The sequence below is a fragment of the Lepidochelys kempii genome, chromosome 3 (assembly GCF_965140285.1).
Source record: "Lepidochelys kempii isolate rLepKem1 chromosome 3, rLepKem1.hap1, whole genome shotgun sequence".
Classification (NCBI taxonomy): domain Eukaryota; kingdom Metazoa; phylum Chordata; order Testudines; family Cheloniidae; genus Lepidochelys; species Lepidochelys kempii.
In genome coordinates, this window is record NC_136382.1 from 14748978 (window position 1) to 14771673 (window position 22696).

At 44.8% G+C, this 22696-nt stretch overlaps 1 protein-coding gene across 1 annotated transcript in view; it reads left to right on the forward strand.

The window, feature by feature from the left end:
- The window catches only part of LOC140908501 (cytochrome P450 2K4), a 30156-nt gene extending 12270 nt beyond the window's left edge, over nt 1-17886 (forward strand). The window contains exons 5-9 of the mRNA XM_073335738.2: nt 2105-2278; nt 5891-6032; nt 9588-9772; nt 10193-10334; nt 13708-17886. Of these exons, the coding sequence (XP_073191839.2) occupies nt 2105-2278; nt 5891-6032; nt 9588-9772; nt 10193-10334; nt 13708-13895 (831 nt within the window). The 3' untranslated portion in view covers nt 13896-17886. The remainder of the gene's footprint in view (nt 1-2104; nt 2279-5890; nt 6033-9587; nt 9773-10192; nt 10335-13707) is intronic.
- Nucleotides 17887-22696: the final 4810 nt, after the last annotated feature.

Consider the following 22696-nt stretch of genomic DNA (forward strand, 5'->3'; position numbering starts at 1 on the left):
CTGTTCTGTTCCCTCCGGGGCAATGACAGTAGTAATTAGAAACCAAAAAGCCTCCTTAGGAGAAAGTATTATTTATTTAGAACAAAAAGCAATTCAGAGAAAAAACAATCTTAAAAACAAATGTTTAGGACAGTGATGAAGCTCCTCCATTCCTGTCTCTTTCTGGCAAGTCTTTCAGTGGTTCCCCAGCTGTGCCCCAGCTCGGCTTTTTTTTCAGCTCGGCTTCCACAGCTCTTCGTCATGTTGTTTTCGGGCTGCCTCGTTTTTGCTTGCCTTCAGGTGTCCATCTTATTGCTACTCTGGTGATGGAGTCAGTTTCCATCCAAAGCACATGGCCAATCCATCTCCAACGCCTCTTGCTCATATCTTCTTGGCTGCACTGTGTGAATAGATCCTGGTTTGAGATTGTTCGGGGCCGAAAGATACGGAGGATTTTTCTGAGGCAGGTTAGATGGAATGAAGACAACTGGGACATGTGTCATACTTTGTCATTCCCCAACATTCTGCACTATAAAGTAATGTTGAAAAGTCTCCTGTATGCATGTCTAATTCTTCCCTAAGGCTGTCCATGCCCTGGGCCCAATTCCTTCAGACTCTTCCACAGAACCTGTCAGTATCAGCCTGCCGCCTTAGAGTAGTGACCCCCTGGACAGCCCCTGGTGACTGACCACCCCCTACCTCATCAGAGATTCAGAGAGCTTAAGGCCAGAAGGACCATAAAACTATCTAGTCTGACCTCCAGCATATCACAGAACATTAAATTTCACCCAGTTACCACTGTGTTGAGCCCAATAACTTGGGTTAGACTAAAGCAGTGGTTCTCAGCCCACGGGCCACTTGTGGCCCAATCAGCATGCAGCTGCAGCCTATGTGACACCCTCAGGACCATACAGGTAGGATATCTATTGTGTGGATGCAGCCCACATAACACATAGAGAGCTGCATTTGTGACCCACAATGGTAAATAGGTTGAGAACCACTGGACTAAAGCATTTCAGTCCCGAGGAGACTAAACTGTTGTGTACCACAGGCAGAGAACAGGAGAGACCAAGGTGCCACCAATGCCTGAGGCACCTGCTGTGGCGTGGAAATGATGAGGTAGGACATACCCAATTGATCCTAAAAGGTGACTCTCGGCTGCCAAGGAAGGTGAAATCCCACGCTTCTTAGAGGCCTTTTAAGTGTTTAGTGTCTCCCAGCTCCCATCCCAGCAGAACAAGGCCTGAGGGAGGAGGCAATATTCTTGAAGCAAGCAGTTTGGGCCATTGTCCGTTAAGTCTGTACTAGACTGTTCTTATCTCAGATGCCATTGTGTGGCTTCCTTGTTTGTCCTTCCTATAGCCCCTATTGAATTCACGCATTATAGTTTATAACAAACATTCCCCTACACTAATGTGTGTTATACAGTCCATCTAAATAACTAGGATACAAGTCAGTATTCATGGATTCTCCTACAGGATTCACAACATTTATTCCGTTTCAGCTCTCCCTTCTGTCACTACTGAATTTAAAAGAGAATCTGTATTAGCAGTAGAGCTGGTTGAAAAATGAAATGAGACTTTTGAAAAAAAATCATTTACTTGTGTTTTTTTCTGTACAAATTTGACATTTCAAGGTTTTTTTTGACAAGCTCTGGTTAGCAATATAGAGCCTCTGAGATACAGTTGAGCAGTTCTGATTCCATCCAGTGGAGGGCAGTAGTTACACATACACACTGTCCAGATTGTTACAATATATACAAAATGCCACTACTTAATCTACCTTCTGGGATACATGTTCAAGTGATAGAAAATTCATGATTGCTGGGTGGCACAATGCCAAAGGTGAAAGACCCAGGATATACAGCAGCCTCGGAATTCTTGCCCCATCCTGTGCCTCAAGACAGGCGGGGCCCCTGAGGATATGGGGCTTGTTAGCTGCTTGTACCCCCAAGCACAGCATATAATCTTCCTGTGCCTCAATTTACTTATCTGCAAAATGGGCATAACGACAGTCACTTGCTTTTATGAATTGCTTTTAGATCTTTGGCAGATAAGTGCTATAGTAAGTGTTAAGTATTCTCATTACTTATTTTTGCTCACTCTGCCGTCTTAAATTCTTTCAGCTATATAACATGTGCCCAGCCCTTGGATTTCTACTCAGGAATTACAAGATTCTTTTGCACAACACAAGTGAATTGCATTCTTTTATACGGCTTACTTTCATAGAACGCCTCAAAGAACTGGACAAAAATGATCAGAGAAGTTTTATTGATGCATTCCTTGTAAGACAGCAAGAGGTAATTATGATTGCTGCAGACTTGTATGTTTCCTTGTCATATTTTATATTTAAAAACAAATTTGCATGGAAATTTAGCATTGGTAAAGTATGCACCTAACAAACTAGCAGAGTTGAGCAAAGAGCTTGCTATGACTAATGTATACAACAAATTTTGGCCCCAACTTTGCAATAAGAATTGCATGAGTGGAACACTTGGCCAGCATGGAGTCCCACTGGTTTCAGTAGTTCAGGAAGTCTACCTATGCAATTCTTGCAGCAACCAGGGATCAAAATCTCTTTCATTGCTAGTTGAATATCCCTCAGTTAATTGCAATTTCCTCAAATGTATTCATTGTTTGAATTTGCTTGACAAATGTCTTTCCAAATGTTTACTTGGAGAATCCAGAAAGATTCAAACTTCTAATTGTTTTGGTTACTTGTGATTGGCCAGATTAGTCACATAGTATTTCTTCTATTACTATTTTATTATTACAATAGCACTTAGGAGCCCTAGTTATGGGCCAGGACTCCATTGCGCTAGGCAGAGTACGAAAGACAGAGTAAATAGACAGTCCCTGTACCAGAGAATTTACAGTCTAAGAATAAGACAAGAGATAACAGATGGATACGGAAATGTGAGGCAATGTGGACATGGGGAAGCACAGGGAAACAGTGAGACAATATTGGTCAGCGTGATAGGCCATGGTCTCAGTAGATCAGTGGCTTAACTGCTGTCAAGCTTTCTGTAGGCATCACAGCAAAAGAGAGTTTTAAGGAGGGATTTAAAGAAGGACAATGTGTTAGTTTCAGAGATGCTTGTGGGGAGCTCCTTCCAATTGTTTGGGGCAGCATTGGAAAAAAGAGCTGACTGAGGGGATATCTGAGCCATTAGTGATTATCTTTGAAAAGTCATGGAAGATGGGAGAGATTCCAGAAGACTGGAAAAGGGCAGATATAGTGCCAATCTAGCCTGGTAAACCCCAGACTGAGGCCTTGGTGAAGACCTACAGAGGTACTGGGGCTGCAGAGGTGTAGCCAGGGGATAGGCAGAGGCAGCTGGTCCTAACCCCTTGCCAATGATGAGTGGCCATTACACTGCAGTGAGTGTAGGGGTTAGATGATGACTGGCAGTAGCCACTGAGGCAAGGTGGGTTTAGAGGGTTGGGGGTTTCTGAGAGACCCAGAGTGGGGGTACTGCTGGGGTAGAACCCCCAGGTAAAGGGGCACTGGGGTCCGGGAGGGACATGGGGCCTCAAGCAGGTGAGATACCGGCCAGCAGAGGCCGCTCCAGAGCTGGCATTGAGCTAATTCCCAAGACGACCAGCAGGAGACGCCACGCCGGTGAGTCATCACTCTGCTACAGGTTGAACATTAGGAAAAATTTCCTAACTGTCAGGGTGGTTAAGCACTGGAATAAATTGCCTAGGGAAGTTGTGGAATCTCCATCATTGGAGATTTTTAAGAGCCAGTTAGACAAACACCTGTCAGGGATAGTCAAAATAATACTTAGTCCTGCCTTGAGTGCAGGGGACTGGACTAGATGACCTCTCGAGGTCCCTTCCAGTTCTATGATTCTATGAAAACACTAGAGCGTGTGTTTGAAACTATAACAGCTGGGCAAGGGAGGCTGGTGTCATTAGTCAGTTGAAGCCAGGACTCGACATCTTAATAGTGAATGAGAGATGATAGGCAGGGTGGGAAATGGTGGTGAAGGGCCTTGAAAGTGAAGACCTGATAAATTTGAAAACTGGTCCAAAATCAATAAGATGAAATTCAATAAGGACAAAATCTGCATTTAGGAAGAAAAAATCAAAAGCAAAAACACAAAATGAAGAATCACTGAGTAGGCAACAGTTCTGCAGAAAAGGATTTGGGGGTTATAGTGGATCACACATTGACTGTAAGTCAACACTGTGATGCAGTTGAAAAAAAGGCAGATGTCATTCTGGGATGTATTAACAGGAGTTAATGTAAGAAGCAAGTGATAATTGTCCAGCTCTGCTCAGCACTGGTGAGGCATCAGTAGGAGCACTGTGTCCAGTTTTGGGCACCAGATGTGAACAGAATGGAGACAGTCTAGAGGAGAGCAAGAGGATGGGGAGGCACTGATCAGCAGGGCCCGCTGGCCCGGGGGAGAGCTGCTCAGCATCCACCTTCTTTTCCGCATGGGTGCTCCAGCCCCGGAGCACCCACAGAGTTGGCGCCTATGTATGGAATCCCTGTCATTGGTGGTTTTTAAGAACACAGTTAGACAAACACCTGTCATGGATGGTCTAGGTATACTTAATCTTGCCTCACCATGAGGCAATGCACTAGATGACTCTTGAGGTCCCTTCTAACTCTACATTTCTATGATTGTCTATTGGAAGCAATCAGAAGGGGAAGCCAGTGGAGGGATGCAGAGAGGGGTGTTTCCTTGGGTAGAGGGGCAAGCAGGCCACATTGAAATGCATTTTCTATGAATAGTCTTGCCAGGAAATGTCAGTATCTCAAATATTTGCAGAAAGGTTGGTATGCTTGATCAAAAGGAACCGAATTTCCTTTTTTTTTTTTTTTATTATTTCCCAGCTGCCCAGACGTGTATACAATTCACATGCATCACAAAAGAATGAGAGAATGAACTACAAATAATGATCAAGTATAAAAAGAGCAAAAAGAATAGGGCGTGATTATGGCTTAATGGGTCAAGCAATGGAGTGGGACTTGGATGATTGCTGGCTTTGCCGCTCATCTCCTGGGTGGCTTTGGATAAGTCATTTAGCTTCTCTGTGCCTCCATCTCCCTATCTATAAAATGGGCATAATGACATTTGCCTCCATTATAAGCACTTTGAGATCTACTAATGATTGTTTATGAAATAGGTATTAATGTTATTAAGAGTCCATTCGCATTGCCACTGAAGCCTCTAGAACAGATACAACTGACATCAAGAAGAGCAGAATCAGTGCCCAGTAGGCTTTGCATATGTAACCTTTACTGGCCAGGACTAATTCAGTGCAGAATATTTCACCATCATAGTGTTACAATAATCACCTGTCCTGATCTCCATTGTTTGTTTAGATGCATGAGTACAGATGGTTGATTGTGCAAGATGGCAAGCTGCACATGTGTGTCTCTGAGTTTGGACTCAATCACATATGGAGTAATTGTCCTGAGCTGACTCAGTTAGGTCTGGAAGACCATGGATTGAACTGTATTCAGCATGTTAGCTTCCTAAGCCTGTGACACTCAGGCTGGTTGTGGCTGCATAGGAAAAATACACTTCTCTATGAGCTTGATTGTGGAAGGTGCTGAGCACTCTAACTGTGATCCAGTGAAACACTTAAAACATGCTTAACTTTAAGCATATTCCTGATTCCTGGCATCAGTGGCTGTACCCTTGTGCTTAAAGTTAAGCACATGCTTAGGTGCTGTGGTGAATTGGATCCAGAGTGCTCAGCACTTTTCAGGACTGATCCTTAGTAGAGAAGATACCTATATGTTTTTGAGGGCATCTGATCAAAGCTCTCTTGGTTTTTTTACATTTATTTTTTACTATATACTTTATTATTCAATAAATATGTTTTAGCTCTCCATGTTATAACTGCCCACTGGAGTTCTTTGTGTGTTAATCTTTTGGGGGGTTTTTCAGGAGAAAAGTAATACCAATGGATATTTCCATAATGACAACTTAATAAGCCTTGTGAACAACTTGTTTGCTGCTGGCATAGAGACCACTTCCACCACGCTGCGCTGGGGACTTCTGCTAATGATGAAATACCCCCAAATTCAGAGTAAGTGATTTTGTGACAGCTGCTAGCTTGGCTGGCACGGGAGGGTTGAACAGGAAACCTGGGGAGCTAACAGCATAAATGGCTACAGCTTTTGAGTGAAAGAGTCTTGCTTGACAGCAGAGAGCTGTAACAGACTCATATCCTCAGTAGATCAGGCACAGAGTGGAACATGGAACACCCACTTACCAGTGGGTTATGCTTTTATTTCCTTAGAGCCAGATTCTGATCTCAGTTACACCTATGTAAACCTGGAGCAATTCCATTCTACTCATTAGAATTGCTCCAGACTTACACTAGAATTTTGCTCTTGATAAGCAGAACAATTCAGAGCAGAATTTAAATGGTCATAACTGTGAACACAGTTGTAATAATTGAGACCATGCAGACCTACTTGAATTGTGAGCCTAACCCATGGAAAGTGGGTGAAGGGCCATGAATTGTCACAATGACAAGTTATATGAAATTTTTTAAGAAAAGATTTAAGAAGGAGACAAATGGAATTAATTTAAACAGGAGGAGGGGGAGGAGGTCTCTAGTGGATATTGTTATGAGCATGACTAGTAAACAAGAGGAAAAGGGAACCAGAAATCAATGGATCAAAATTGTTACTTTGGAAATTAGGCCTAACTGGTGCACAAAATAATGAGAGGATGGACCGTTCTACCCACCACTCTTTTGGGGTGGACCTTAAAAAGATGCTTGGGAAATTAAACAAGGAACTTCTACAACCACCGCGGTTGCAGCAGAAGGATTTTTACCATAACACTCAGACTTTATTTCTCCAGTAGGGATGCTTGGCCATCATCACTGCCCCAGTAAGGACCCAACCTGATACATGTGAGATCTTGTTCGATCTTCCCTTCCCTCGTGCGTCTCTTTCCATCCCTCACAATCTTCCTCCTGTCATGTGTGTGTGTGTGTCTCAGCTTTCCACCTGATCCTGAAATCAATTGCATTGTACTGCACCAACATGACCTGGTGAGACAACCCATCCAGCTCTGGTTGGCCTAAGGACCAGTGAAGCAGAGGGACCTGAGCCGACCAACCGGATGATATTCTTGGCCAGGGAAGAAAGCTGGGGTCCAGAGCAGCAACTGTCATGGCCCAATCTGTCTGTGACTGACCCGCTGCCCTGTATTCTGAAAACATCAACAAAAGCTGTATTTCCCCGATCTGACCTATCTTATCTCTTCTCTCCCTTCTGTTTCTATGTGTTTTGTCAAAAGCAGGAAAGCGAATGTATTCCTGACTTAAAATTAAACAGAAATAATCCATTTGTCCCCACCAAGAAGGACTGTTTGATAGAATAAGAAATTTTAACCAGTATTCACCCTCTCAAAAATTTAAAAAAAAAAAAAAAAGACGTTGACAGATTTTCATTGTTTGTTTTGCATAATCACTCCATTTCAGTTGCAGTGGTTTTTGCCTTGTTTTGATTCTTTCCCTTTTGTACATTTCCATCAATACACTTTTAACCATTGACATGAATTTCCTAATGTGCTTGCCATGGTACTAGGCAGGCCAAGGTCTCTATATTCCAAACTCCAAACCTTGCTTAACACTCTTTAATATTGGACCGTGACAGGGTCACCTTAACATCCTTAGCTCTTTGGGCTCACATATTCCATCTAACTTAATACAACAGCAGAATATGACCCTAAGTTTCTGTCTTCCTCCAAACTTGAAGACCCTCCAAGATCTTTCCATAGATAATTATTATAATTAGGGATGGTGAGAAAATTTTAAGGAATATAAAATTTTGCCTTCTCTGCCCCCACAAAAAATAGACACAGCTTTTTTGAACATATCTTTGGTGGTTCCCCATATTCCATCCAGCTCTAATTACTTGTTAAATCCCAGCGGTATGTTCATCACTGTACAAAACAGAAGACAGAGTCCATGCCCCCAAGGAACTTCCAGTCTCAATAGACAGACAAAATAATACAAGATACAAAGGAACTGATCTCACCTGTCATGTGTTGAGCTAGTTTTAGTAAGCCATGCAACAGCTTGCTTGTATGCCTTCGAGAGACAAGGTGGGTGAGGTAATATCTTTCATTGAACCAACTTCTGTAGGTGAGAGTGACAAGCTTTTGAGCTTCCACAGGCCTCTTTTCTGGTCAAAATGGTGTACTCCATGCAGCGTTACCTGATACAAGGCACACGTGAGGTCACACTGTGCAGAGGTTTGTTCTACAAAGTAGAATCCTCCATGCAGGCTGGACAGAATTGTCCCACAAGCCAGATTCATCCTGCCAGCTGGGCAGCACACAGTAAGTCGGGCATGCCTTGCATATATTGGCCACACACCACCAGCTCTCATTTACATCACTACAGCTCAGCTGGTCTCAGTGGAGTTATTCCTGATTACAATGAGGCGAGGTCAAACTCTGGCCACCTATGTACTGAAGGACCCAGAGTCTGGTTCTATAATAAAGCAAGGTTTTTTGTTGTTGCTGGTTTTACTTTTATGCTTTTGCAGTTGCTTCCCCTAACTCATTTCTATTTGGTGGCTTCTTGCCTGAAGGCTGCTTCAGGGCACCACAGGAAAAATCCTTTGTGCATGAAATTGACAGAGTCAACAGGGAAGCCTCAGTTGCAAAGACATTGAAAACTGTTTGAAATAAAATCCTGTATTAATCACTGGTCACAGTGGCCCACAGCCTATTTGATTAAGTACAGAAGAGCATGATCTAGTGGTCTGATGCAAGCCTGGGTGCCAGGAACTCCTGAATGCTGAACTGATTGTGGCCTTGCCAGTCTCTGTAAAAATGAGGATAATAGTACTCATGCATCTCGGGATTGTTGGGAAGTTAACTAGTTAATGTTTGTAAGTGCTCTGATGGTTAAAAATAGAACTGTGCAAAGATGGAAGTTCCATTTCATGAAGGCTTTTGAGATTTCCCCACAGGGGAAAATTCAAAAAAAAAAAAAAAAAAAAGTTTGGGGGCAATTGAAATATTTTTTTTCAACAAAATCAAAATGTTTCATGTCAAAAGTTGACATTTTAATTTTGTATTATATTATCAAATAAAATACGTAATGTAATACAATAAAAATTAAAATGTCTAGACAAAAAGTTGTTTCAGAGAGAAAGAATCAAAATATTTCATTGCAAAAATGTTTAAAATGGGACATTTTTGACATTGCCAGAACTTACTTTTCCCCAGTTTTCTTCCAGAACAAAATTTCAGCAGACTTGACACGATTTCATGAAGCATTTCAGTTTTAACAGAAGGGCATGTTCAAGCAAATATGTTCCATCAAAGTTTCTACGACCAGCTGTAGTTGAAATGACTGTATATTATTATTTGGCAGGCCAAGTAATAGGATAGGTTACCTGTGTGTTTTTGGAAGTTCTCTATTTAGTTTTGATATTGACGAGCAAATGTTTATAAGCTCTAATATTGTCAGCACCCCATTATTTCTGGAAAGAGACACAGATTTTGGAGAGCTTACAATATCACTTTAACATGAGCTTGTGCACCTCTCAAAGCCACAATGCACAGCATTTATTATAATAAATGAATTCTGATCTCTATTGTATTTTCTCAGGCAAAGTCCAAGAAGAGATTGCAAGAGTTATAGGATCAGCCCAGCCACGAATTGAACATCGAACTAAAATGCCGTATACGGATGCAGTTGTCCATGAAATTCAGAGGTTCGCTAATATCCTGCCCATGGACTTGCCTCATGAAACTACTGAGGATGTTACTCTTAAAGGCTACTTTATTCCAAAGGTGAACAGTTTGTGGTATTGCTTTTCTTGTAATCTGCGACATCGTTAAAGTCCTGGTTCAAATGATTGACCCTTTTAAGTCCTGGTTCTTTGTTTAATGTTGAATCTCATTGGAAGTCCCATGGCAGTATTTGCAATAGCATCATTCACTTACTATAGCTTAAACAGTAAGAGGGGGGAGGGATAGCTCAGTGGTTTGAGCATTGGCCTGCTAAACCCAAGGTTGTGAGCTCAGTCTTTGAGGGGGCCATTTAGGGATCTGGGGCAAAAATTGGGGATGGGTCCTGCTTTGAGCAGGGGGTTGGACTAGATGACCTCCTGAGGTCCCTTCCAACCCTGATATTCTATGAAATGCTTATACCAAGCTTTAGTCAAGAGACCATATTGACCTATAGAATAACTCCATTGACTTGATTTACAGGGAACTTACATCATCCCCTTACTGGCCTCTGTACTGCAGGATGAATCTCAGTGGAAGAAACCAGATAAATTCAATCCTGAGCATTTTCTTGACTCCCAAGGAAAGTTTGTAAAGAAAGAGGCTTTCATGCCTTTTTCAGCAGGTACTTTCTATTTTCGTTTACTGCTGTGGGGATAGATATCCAAGATTCAACAGACTATAAGATACATTTGTGAATCTTTAAATCTCATCCTCTATTTGCCCCTTAGAGGTTTTTAAGAACAGGCCAGACAAACACCTGTCAGGGATGGTTTGTCTTGGTCCTGCCTGAGTGTGGAGGGGATAGACTAGATTACTGTGATGGGGTCCCTGGGTGCCACCTGGACTCTTGAACCACTGAGCCCTCTGTCCCACCAACCTGGGGTAACCCTCCCACTTTGTGATGCTATTGTCAAGCCTCAAATCTCTGGCAGGCACAGCACTACACAGACATCCACTGGCAGGGACACACCCAACTGAGTTAAATGAATGCTTCTCCCAGCCACTCATGAACCAATAATAGGGAGGCTCCAGCCAATTCTCCCCAGTCTTGCTCCCCAGAACTGTGCCATCTTGCCCTGGTCAGAAGCCTGACCCCTGTAAGTTAATTATTCAGTCTGTCCCTCCCTTGATGTGGAGAGGACACACACTAGCCTTTGTAAACTGAGCTGAGATTTCTCAAGCACTTCAACCAAAACTTTAGATAAAATGTAAAACAGATTTATTAAGTACAGAAAGATAAATTTTAAGTGATTATAAGTAGCAGGCATAGAAATCAAAGTTGGTTACAAGAAACAAAAATAAATTTGTTGTCTGAGTTCTACAAACTAAACAGGATTTGAATCAAGCAGTGTCTCACCCTGACAGATGGTACAAGAAGGGCACAGATCCTCAGTATACAGGCTGGAACTGCCTTCCAGCCTGAGATCACCCTCCCGCAGTTCGGTCTTTGTCCTCCAGACGTGTTTCCAGGTGTTGCATTGTGGGGGGAGTGCAGCCAAGTGATGATGTCACTTCCCCTCTTTTATAGTTTCTTCCAGCTTGCTGGAAAGATCTATGCTGTGACTTGGGAGGTCAGTCAGCCCCCATTGGTCAACAGTGTCCATTGCATATGTGCTCTCTCAGAAGTCTCCACTGTATACATGGGATAGTGGATTCTTTCCTTGGTGGGGGTTGACATTCACTGCTGTCTGACTACTCCATTGTTGTACCTGAAAAGCTGGTTGTGAGTGTTCCCAACCTCACAACATATTTCAGTGACACACACATAGCAAAACTTCATAACTTCACATACAGTGACAGCACATACAGTCCAACAGGATATTAATGTTCAACAGCTCAAGACTTTTAAAATTATGCCTTACAAGGCATACTGTGTACAAAATATATCCTAATTATAAGACAGTGGTGAATATGGGGGTTCCAGGGTGGTGCTTTGAAGTATAGAGTTTCACAATGACATCTCGAGCCCTACATTTCTGTAATTCTGCATAGCAGCTGTGACCCAGATGGGTTATTATCCGCCTATATCTGGCTGGGAGGTTGCGATCATTCCTTTCTAATGAGGATCTTGCTACAATCATCCATGCCTTTGTCACTTCACTATTAGGCTACTCCAATACATTCTATGGCTCCGATTAAGGTGATCTTCAGTTGACTTCAATGGGACTTAAGCACTTGCTTAAAGTTAGGCTTCAGTTAAGGACAGTGCTTATCTAGGTATGTCTACACTGCAATTAAAAACCTGTGGCTGGCCTGTGCCAGCTAACTTGGGCTTTGGCTAATGTGCTGTTTAATTGTGGTGTAGACATTTAGATCGGGCTGGACCCCAGCTCTAGAACCTGCAAGGTGGGAGGGTCCCACAGCTTGGGCTGGAGCCTGAGGCTAAAAGTCTACACTGCAATTAAACTGCTCTTTAGCCCAAGCCCTGCGAGCCTGAGTTAACTGGTTGGGCCAGCCATGGGTGTCTAATTGCAGCGTAGACATACCCCTTTGAGGTTACACCATAAATCAACTCAGAAGCTGAAAAAAGTGCACTTACTACATGGGCTGGTATGTTGTATGTATTGATGACATATACATACATATTAATAACATTAGCTCATTCTCATATTTATTATTTTTGTCCTCTCGATTATTTCAGTTCTTTCCTTGTGGTGTACTTGTAAAGTTTACAGAGAGTATGAACTAGGAAAGCCCCTTGTGCCAACCTGCTTCAAGCATCTTTTATTTAGCTACGTTAAAGGCCACAGCCATATATGGACATTGTACCTTAACTCATCACTATCTATCTAGGTCAGGGGTTCCCAAACTTGGTTTGTGGCTTGTTCAGGGTAACAAGCCACAGTGAGACGCTTTGTTTACCTCTTCCCGCAGCTCCCATTGGCCGGGAACGGTGAACCGTGGCCACTGGGAGCTGGGAGCGGCCGTACCTGTGGACCCTCAGGTAAACAAAGCGTCTCGTGGCCCACCAGGGGATTACCCTGAACAAGCTACAAACCAAGTTTGGGAACTCCTGATCTAGGTGAAAGTCCCAGGCATATGTATGGTTTCAGAGTAGCAACCGTGTTAGTCTGTATTTGCAAAAAGAAAAGGAGGACTTGTGGCACCTTAGAGACTAACAAATTTATTTGAGCATGAGCTTTCGTGAGCTACAGCTCACTTCATCGGATGCATCTTAGTTCAACATACAGGATGTGGCCTGTAGGTAGGTCCCTTGCTTTACAGCCAAACTACTTTAACATAAACCTATAAACCTATTATAATAAAACAATCAAAACCCTAAGAAAATAAGAAACCTATAAGAAAAGATATATAGGTAAGCGAGCAGACTAGCCCTATAGGCTACACAAATAGTCACAAAAATTTTGAAAGTAACTAAATGCTGTGGGGTCTTGAAGCAGACTGTTTTTCACAACATTTGGCCCTGATTCTTTTTTATTTTCAAAAGTTGGAGTTTTCTTAAATGAAATTTTTCACAAAGTCAAAATTATTTGATTTAAAAAATTCAATTCTAAAAAAATGGCAATGGCGAACAAAAAATAATCCAAACTCAAGACTGAAAGTGAAGGAGGAAAAAAAAAAAACCTTGAAAATGGTAAATGAAAAACAAAAGCAAAAGAAAACCCTGAACATTTTTTTTAAAAAAATGGGAGGTTGGGGGTCTTTGTTTGCTTGGTTGAGGTTTTTAATTTCTCCTGGAATAGCTGCCAGGAGAATTATTTTCAAAAATATGACTGGTGCAGCCACTAATATAGTATTTTTTAAAGAGCAAATTTGTTCCTTTCGAAAGGTTTAGACTATAATCACTTTCCATTTTGTTTACTAGTTGGTGTATTTATAGGAAGAAGTCCTGTTTTAAGTCACACTTGTTTATTCTTGAAGTAAATCCATAGTTCTACTCTGAACTAAGAAGTTTACTAAGAAGTTGTGCTGTGGTTTTTATTCCTTCTCAGAGTTAAACAAGCACCTGTTTTTTGTTGTGAATTTCATTACAGGTCGGAGGATCTGTGCAGGCGAGACTCTTGCCAAAATGGAGCTCTTCCTCTTCTTTACAAGCCTCCTGCAGAGGTTCACTTTCCATCCTCCTCCTGGAGTTACCAGCTCAGACCTGGACCTCACCCCAGCGGTTGGGTTTACCACGCCCCCAATGCCCCATAAGGTCTGTGCTGAGTCACGTTCTTAGAGCTCCTTCCCTTAGGCCAGGTCTAACTACAAAGTTTGGCAGATATAAGTATGATGGTCAGAAAATCACATGCCTGACATAGCTAAGCCAGCAATAGCTTCCCCACCCATGTAGATGCAGCTTATATCAAGAGAAGAGTCCTTTTGATGATCTACTTGATGTTGTTCAGGGAGTGGTTTAAGTGTCCTGGCACAATAACTCATTTTGCCAGCACATGCTGTGTCTCCACTACAGGGTTTTGCTGGTATAGTTACACTAGTGTAGCTATATCAGAAAAGCTGTTGTGGTGTAGACTAACCCTTACTCATGTGTATCTTCAGCCCTCCCTCTGCAGACTCTGCCTGGTACACGGCCGTGCACTGGCCTTTGGTTGTGGTTTGGCCCATGATTTGTTAGGACCACATCCTAGCCTCAGTTATACCAATGGGCAACCCCATTGACTCCAATGACATTAGCAAGGTTGCACGGGTGTAACTGGGACTAGAGTCTTGTATTGTCTGTTACGTTGTACAATCTCAGAGGAGCCTCCATGCCTAGCCTAGAACTTGGCCATTTGCAATATCAACACTGCTGTGCAACCAAGAGGCAACGTCCACCAGAGAAGAAGCTGAAACAGCATAGACTGATGCAAAACACAAGGTCAAATGTCGTCTGCACCGAAATCCCCTGGATGTTGCTATCTCCACAGATGCTGACTCTGCATCTTCAGTTGTTATTACTCCCTACGTTGGTGATTTCCAACTCGGTGGGAGGGACATGGGAGAAGTGAGGAGTCTGTTCCAGAGGGAGGTGTGGTGGTGACATTCAGTAACAAAGAAGGAACCTCTGCACTCCCAGGACTGCCCCGACCTCTGAGACTATGTCTACGCTAGGGGATCACACATGTTGTACCTTGTGTAGGAGAAGCTCATTGCACACACTAGCTGCTCCTGGCATCTCTCCATTCCCCACAAAAGCTCCTTCTGTTCAGCCTCCCATCCCGTTCTTTGTCAGGGACGCCCTGCAACCCCCACAACCTCCCCCATGTTAGAGGTTCTGTGAATCTCAGTTCCCCCTCCTCTTATACCAGGGGCCCTTATTTTCTCCTCCTGCCACAGTGGCTCTGTGTGCACCCCATGTCCTAATTCACCTCATTCTCCTCCATGACCAGGGCTCTGTGTGGCCCCTTCACCCTTACCAGCTTCCCCCAATCTCTCCCCATTAGAGGCTGTGTGCTCCCCAGGGTCCTCCATTCTTTCCCCATGGCAAAAGTTCTGTGTGCACCCCCACTCTCCTCTATGTCCCCCATTCTTCTCTATACCATGGATACTGTGTGCCCCATTCCCAACCCCCCCATCCCCACCTTCCCCTCATGCCAGGGGCTTTGTGTGCCCCCCTTCCCCAATTCCAGGGTCCCCCATTTTCCACCCCCATGGCAAGGGCTCTGTGTGTGCCCTGATTCCCCCCTTTCCCACCCATATTCCCCATTCCCCCTCCCTCCATACCAGAGTTTTCTAATCTGCCTCCCGCCAGGGGTTCTGTGTTCCCCATTCACCCCATGCCCCCTGTGATGATTTGTGGGGTTCCTAGTAATGTGAGTCACCTTATTACCCTCCCCCTCCCACCTCCAGTGAGAGAGAGATTTGCCAGCTCCCTGACCTCTGCTTTCTCTTAGCTACCCAAGCACTCTCCACAGGGCTATGCAGCCGCCACTTTGCCTTGCAGGTTACCAGTAGGTGCACCCCAGTCCTTTGCCGTGTTCCCCTGTGGTGCCCAGCCCCTTAGCCACTGACCACGCACAGTAACACCAGGTCTGCTGTCCCCAAGGGGCCAGCGATGACACCAGCTCGTTTGATTCAGCTCATGGTCAGCACTTAATACCGTCGGAAGCATAGACGACCTGTGCCTGCTGGCAGTGGCGGGGGGAGGGGGTGCACAACTCAGGAACAGCTCAAGTCAAGACTACCCCCCCACCCTCCCAAGGCAGTCCTCCCCCATGGGAAAGCAGCAGCTGCTCAACAGCACAGCTCCCTGGCTCAGCTGCTGTGTCGAGAGGGGGCCTGGCCACACCATGTGACTGAGCAATCTGGGCAGGGCGTGACACCACATGCCCCTTGCACAAACATCACCTCTGCCAGCAAGTATAACCTGCTTTCTAAAGACTAAACTCAACTTGCCAGGCTAACCTCCAATCTTAGTAAGTTTATCTTGCCCCAAATGTCCTTTGCAGCATTTCAACCAAGCTGGTTGTGATCCCGTTTTCAAGAATGTAAACATGCTGTCTGTTTACATCCTAGGTGCAGGATGCCAAGGTGTGTTCTTTGCTCCCCAAATACACAGAAAGGCAAGGGGGAGTGTATTTTAGGACAATGGTTCTCGTCCTCTGCTGAGTTTCTCTAGCTGTTCGTTCCTTTCTGAAGTTCTTACAATCCTTCATCTGACTTCAGATACATAGTCTCTGGGCATGCATTTCACAGCGATATTAACAGCCAGCCTGACCCTGCTTTCATTTAAGATCTTCCATGACACTCTTTGGTGCACCAGAGTGTACATACCAGGATCAGGATCTGCTTGTAACCCCGTTGCCAGTTGGCATTGAGGGGTTTTAGGGTTACACGCCCATACCAGAGTTCTCTATTCTCCCCCTCATGCCAAAGGCTGTGAGCACACCCCCATTTCCAGCCATTCCCACTTCACCCCAACCATTCTTCTTCTTTCTGTCTGGGGGCTTATTCATTCCAGATGTCACCATGTTAAAATCTATGGGGAGGATGGGTAGAGTTAAGAGAAATGGGTATCGTTATACTAGAAAGCATTAACTCAGCCATCCGCCAGCTGTTTGAGCTCTAGATAATTGCAGAGGTGTTTGACTGTGGCTGTGCTAAAGAGCTGTCAGGGCTTCATGTGTCTCACATTTTCCCCTTTTGGTTTTATATTTTCCCCCAGAACCAATAGGATTCTGACCATTGATGCCTAGAATAGTCCCTGAAATTTTAGAATTGATTATTGTGATACACACAGAGAAATGTCAAGTCGAGTGTAAGGCCTTCACACAGCTCTGGGTGACCCCATCACTGGGCCCTACGTGACCACAGGGTCACAGCACTACTCAGGTTTGACCTGGCCACCCTTCTGTCGTGATGGAGATGCAGTAAGGCCAAATTTGAGTGAGTGGCATCGTAACCTGGCCCATGGGCTCACCGCACTGTTTAGGATTGCCCCACCTTATGAATTGGGGCCCTACACGTGTGCCTACTTGCCTATGCATTAATCCAGCCCTGCCGTCACAAGCTCGGCCAAGCAGGAAAAAGGCAAGTGTAGCTGTCCCACTAGCGTTTGTACCGCGACCAACTAACAAGTGTTATAACTACACTTAGCTATCTCTGCACTAGGATTGCAACATTTATTGGTATGTTAAAAGTACACTTTTTTTCCTACTGCAGACAAGCCCTGAAAGAGAGAAACTGAGGCAGAGGGTAAGGCTGAGTTTTTCAAACTTGCCCAAACCTGTTTATAACCCCTTTACCAGTCGGCATTGAGGGGTTTTGGGGACATACCCCTATACCAGAGTTCTCTATTCCCCCCATCATGCCAGGGGCTGTGTGCACCCCTCACCCCCACTCCATTTTCCACCATTCCCACTCCTCAACCATCATTCTTCTTTCTGTATGGACACTAAGCCATTCAGGGTGTCAAAGGGGTCAGACAAACACCTGGCAGGAATGGTTTATTTATTACTATGTACACTTAAAGCAGGACTAAGCAATAACTAAACCATTCCAGTACACTAAAGGCTTTTAAAAAGATGCCAGTGTATTTAATGTATTAAAACTCTGTTTCCTATACTAATTATGAAAATAGTCAATATGAAGCTAACATTTCCATGTCTTTGTCTTCTATCAACTCAAATATAGCGATCAATGTATATTGTTTAAATAATCAATTCTGATCACATAACATCTCAAAAGTAGAGTATCTTGTCCTATAAATAAAGATTCTGTCTGCACTTAAAGTCTGGGTCAATATGAATAATGTGATGTATTCTGAAAGAGCTGATCATCATGAATATAGAGTGTTTATAGGTTGCTATGTGGTTTCCTATAGATGATCTTCTAAAATTAAAAAGGTCTGATCTAATATAACAAGTGCACGCTCTCTTTGTCTTAGGTACTTATGTGGCTATTACTGTGGTATCTGAGAACCTTGCAATCATTTTAGTGTATTTATCTTCACAACCCCTCTGTGAGGTAGGACAGTGCTGTTATCCCCACATTATAGATGCAGAATTGAAGCACAGAAAGGCTATATGACATGCTCAAGGTAATACAGGAAGTTTGTTGTAGAGCAGTAAACTGAACCCTGGTCTCCAAAGTCTCCGGTTATCACCCTAGCCACTGACCCATTCTCCCTCTCCATCAGTATTTATTTATTTATTTGTAAACCTGGTTTACATTGATGAAAAATTCCCATTCATAAAGTTGCACTGGTTTAGCTAAATCGGTGCAACATCACACCTATAGTGAAACCAGTGCAAGGTTGTGTGTTCAGCAGATCCACATAGGTTTATTCCAGCACACACATTCTTTTGGTCATCCACTTTTGGTGCAAACTATGTATTTCAGTAGAGCTGTGCCCATATACACCAACAGAGGTTTTGACCCCAGATATTATTCATCAGTATCTTGCACGGCTCCACCCTGGTTTGCATCTTGTTTGTTGTTGCATCCCCTGTCTCTGATCTGCCAAGAATGCCAGCGTCTCCCTCCCATTTGGTTCTTTCTCCACTTCCCACCTTATTGCCTTTTTCTATGCTTCCCACTTTTTATGGGGCCTTTGACCAAATCTTAAACACATGTATGGTGGAATAAACATCTGTGCAGTATCTAGACTAGCATTTACAAGCGAGTTGGTTAATTTGAGTTAATTGACAATCAAAACATTTGAGTTAAAACAGGACCACAGATTCTCGACTAAACAAGCCCACTAGCCTCATTCAGGGATCTCACAATTTAATCATTGTTAGTTTCCAATTTGTCACGCATAGGATCCTCATCAAAGAGCTACAGTTACATGGTTTGGTTTAGCTTCTAGTTTATTTGAACCACCACTAGTTCTCATTTGAATTTGTCTGGATCTGGCTTCCAGCCAGGGGTACTTGTTATGCCTTTCTTGGGTAGATTAACATTTCTCCAGCCCTTGACTAATTTTTGTGGCTCCCTTCTGCACCCTCTCCAATTTTGCAACATCCTTTTAAAAAACATTCTGTTCTCTTTTCCCTGCTGCTCCCAGCCTACTAGCTCAGTGACTGTGGGATTTCTCCAGCCACCTTGCAGGGCAGGGATGCACAAAAGGGTGGACAGGATGAAGAGGAAGGGGCAGACTGTGGGCAGGGGGGCAGGGGGAAGAGCGCCATTCACCCCCACAAGGATGAAACAGGCTGATGCCTCCACCAATATTAAATCCGAAACCACATGTTTTTAAAGCTGAAGTTTGACTGTATGCAAATTCTTTTCCAATATGCAAATTAGCCAATTTGCTTAAAACATAAATGGAGCACAAGTTCCTTAACTCTTTTCCTTAGTTGGTGGCAACTCTAGAGCAAGGATCATTTCTCATCCAAACTGACAGTATGGTCACAACGTCATCCCATATATCTCGCCAGTCCCTATAGACACTATCTTTCATCAAGGGTGATGTGTGGGCAATTACTGTGGCTATGATTGATGGTCAAGTGGCAGCCAGCAGGAAGTGAGGTGACCTATGACATATGCATTTATCCTGCCTGCCATGGAGCCCTGCCCCCTGTCAGCCCCCTGCCTGCAGCAGGAGCAGGTGGGCATGGCTGGGGATAAGCCCCTCTGGCATCCTGCCTCACACAGAGGTGCTGTGTAAGTGCCCTATGGCCACGTGGGCACTTTCAGCCCCTGAGCTGAAGTGGTTTCTGAAGAGCAGCTCCATGCCCTGGGGAGAAAGACTAATGCAGGGTCTCTCATGCGGCCATGAGGGGGTTTTCCTGCAGCCACAACAGCCTCCTGGGAAGTGATGGGGCGAGAGGGGGAGAGACAAAGAAGCATTGGCTTCAGCCCTGGGGTGCTTGGGAGGTGGGCTTCAGGATTTAGGGAGCCTGGCTGTGCAGACCAGGGCTCCAGCCATGGGGCTTCAGGTGCCAACACCGGGCTTCTGCCCCCAGCTCCGGGCTCTGGCCACTGGCACTGACCCCAGCCCTGGCCATGCAGCTCCTGACCCTGTCAGGCACTGACCCCCAACCCTGGCCATGCAGCTCCTGACCCTGTCAGGTACTGACCCCCAACCCTGGCCATGTGGCCCCGGCTTCAGTTCAGGCTCCAATCCCTGGCTCTGGCAGCATAACGCCGGCCCCAAGCTCTAACCACCAAACCTGGCAGCAGCCCCTGGCCCAGATACTGATAGCTGGACACACACTCCAACGCCCTGGCCGTTGACCCCAGGTGCCAATACCCAGCCTCGGCCATGCAGCAGTGGCCCCTGGCTGTGCGGCACCAGACGCTGTCCCTGGGCTCAGGCAGATGCTGGCCCAGGGCACCGATCCCGAGCTCTGGCTGCAGCCTCCGGCCCCGGCTGTGCAGATCCTGCTTACTCTTCTTAGCAGGCCACTCCCTGCTACAGGCTTCCCTGATAACCCTGCACTGATCACACCACCGCTAAGCTTCACCCAATATCTTCCTTGGTGGCTGAGTACCCTCCTCACTCCCAGCTTCTTCCAATCTGGCTCAAGAAACGACCTGCTTGAGGCTGCCATCCTCGCTTGCCACCATCTTAGGTGTTGCAAAGCAGAATGCAGTAACGCCTAACTTTTAGTCACTTAGAAAATCACAGGAACAGCACTGCGATCCACAGAGTCTGAGTTAGGCACACAGGTTCCCTATACAATGAATGGGGGGAGCTAGGCACCTTGCAATCGATTCACAAAAGCCAGCATGCTAGGCAGGGAGCTGCCTAAATTAGCCAATGGTAGATAGGTTCCTAAGTATGGGCTGCAGGGAGGCACCTAGCTCTGCTAGCAATTCACAAGCAGAAACCCCTCTCCTGGAGTCAGGGAGCTTAGGTGCTTAACTCATTGTTAGGTGCCTACCTCACTCCATGCAAAACAGTAGGAGGAGGAGGTGCTCATGCCATTGCCCGCCTTATAACTTTTAGCCCAGTGGTTAGAGCACTCACCTGGATGTTGGAGACACAGGTTCAACTCCCCCCTCAGGCAGAGGGGGAACAAAAGACTGGGAAGGCATCTCCCACCTCTCAGGCGAATGTGAGACCCACTGAATGATGGGCCATTCTGAAGTAGGGCTCTCTCAGTCTCTCCTGCTGAAGCTGTTCCACTTTGGAGAAGAGTCTTTGTGCCACAGAGGAGAGAATGAAAATCTCTTATCCTGTTGGTCAGACCACTCACCTGGGAGATCCAGGAGCTGCTCCCCCTGCTACAGTGACTAATTATTTATTCAAAGTGGAACAGCTTCAACAGGAGAGGTTGAAGGAGACTATCCCATAGCTGGATGATGAGCGCACTCTCTTCAGCAGACCCCAGTTCAAATCTCTTCTCTGCCTCGGGGGGGGGGACGGACTGAAACTGGGTCTCCCACATCCCAGGTGAGTTCTCAAATTACTGGGCTAAAAGTTATAAAGTGGGTACCACCACCTCAGTTAGGCTCCCTCATTCAGTCAGGGGATGGCTTGTTTGGTTAATTGGCCCTCTTCTTAGCCTGCATTAACCCCTTCAGGAAAAGTGTAGGGTGAACACCCATCACAACAATAAATGTTGATGGGAAAAGGTGCAATAGGGAGACAGAAAGACCGAATTAGTCCAAATGAACAGGCCTAGTGATATAACTCAAGGACGGTGTTAAGATCATGCCTGATAAACAAGCATGGGACCAGAAATCAATGAACCAAAAGTGATGTGTTGGCAATTAGGCCTAATTGGTAGACAAAATAATGAGGGGATGGGCTATCTCACACACCACTCCCTTTTGGCGTTCTTTAAAATAGTAAAGACAGTGGGGGGAAAATACAGACAGAGGAGTACGCAGCTTGACTGAAAGACAAGAGAAAGAGAAGGCATGAGCTTCACCATCATAGCTGTCACCCCAACCCTCTCCTGGGACTCCAGCATCTAGCCTGACACCCTTGTGCTTTCTTCATCCTAATCCGGAGAGATGTCCTGACCAGACCAAGCCAGAAAGCAGGATCCAGATGATACCTCTGGCTAAATTCCAAATGTCACCTGAGATATGAGACTTTGTTTCCCTGGGGTTACTGTATCCTACGCTTTCCCTATTTTATTTTTTTCCTCTCCCCCACCCCCTTTTCCTTCTGTCTAATAACCATCTGTTTTAGTCAGCCAAGACTGTATATTTTACAACACTGCTGTAAGCCTATGACCAGAAGGAGACAGCTAAAAGCAATGCCCTAAACACCCCAATACTGATACAGGTTTGCCAGGTATGTCCCTGGCTTATAAGACCATTTGCTGAGTTTGTGTTTCTCCAGCAGCGAGGTTGCAAGTGAGAGTCAACACCAGAGACAGAAGCTGCATTTTCTCTCCTTGCTGTTCTTTTCTTCCCCCTTTTCATGTGTATGTCTTGTTTGTCTTCTCAGAAATGGAGTTGGACTTTAACAGCAACAACAGCTCCAGCCCATCTCAACTGATTTCTACTCTTCCCCCCCAAAAGTAGTTATTGCCATCTGCAATATTATTTAAGAGACTATCAGAGAAGAGGGGTATGTGTGTGTGCAGGAGGGGAGTTCTTCTTAAATACTCCTTACAGCTAAAGGAACAGGATCAAAGG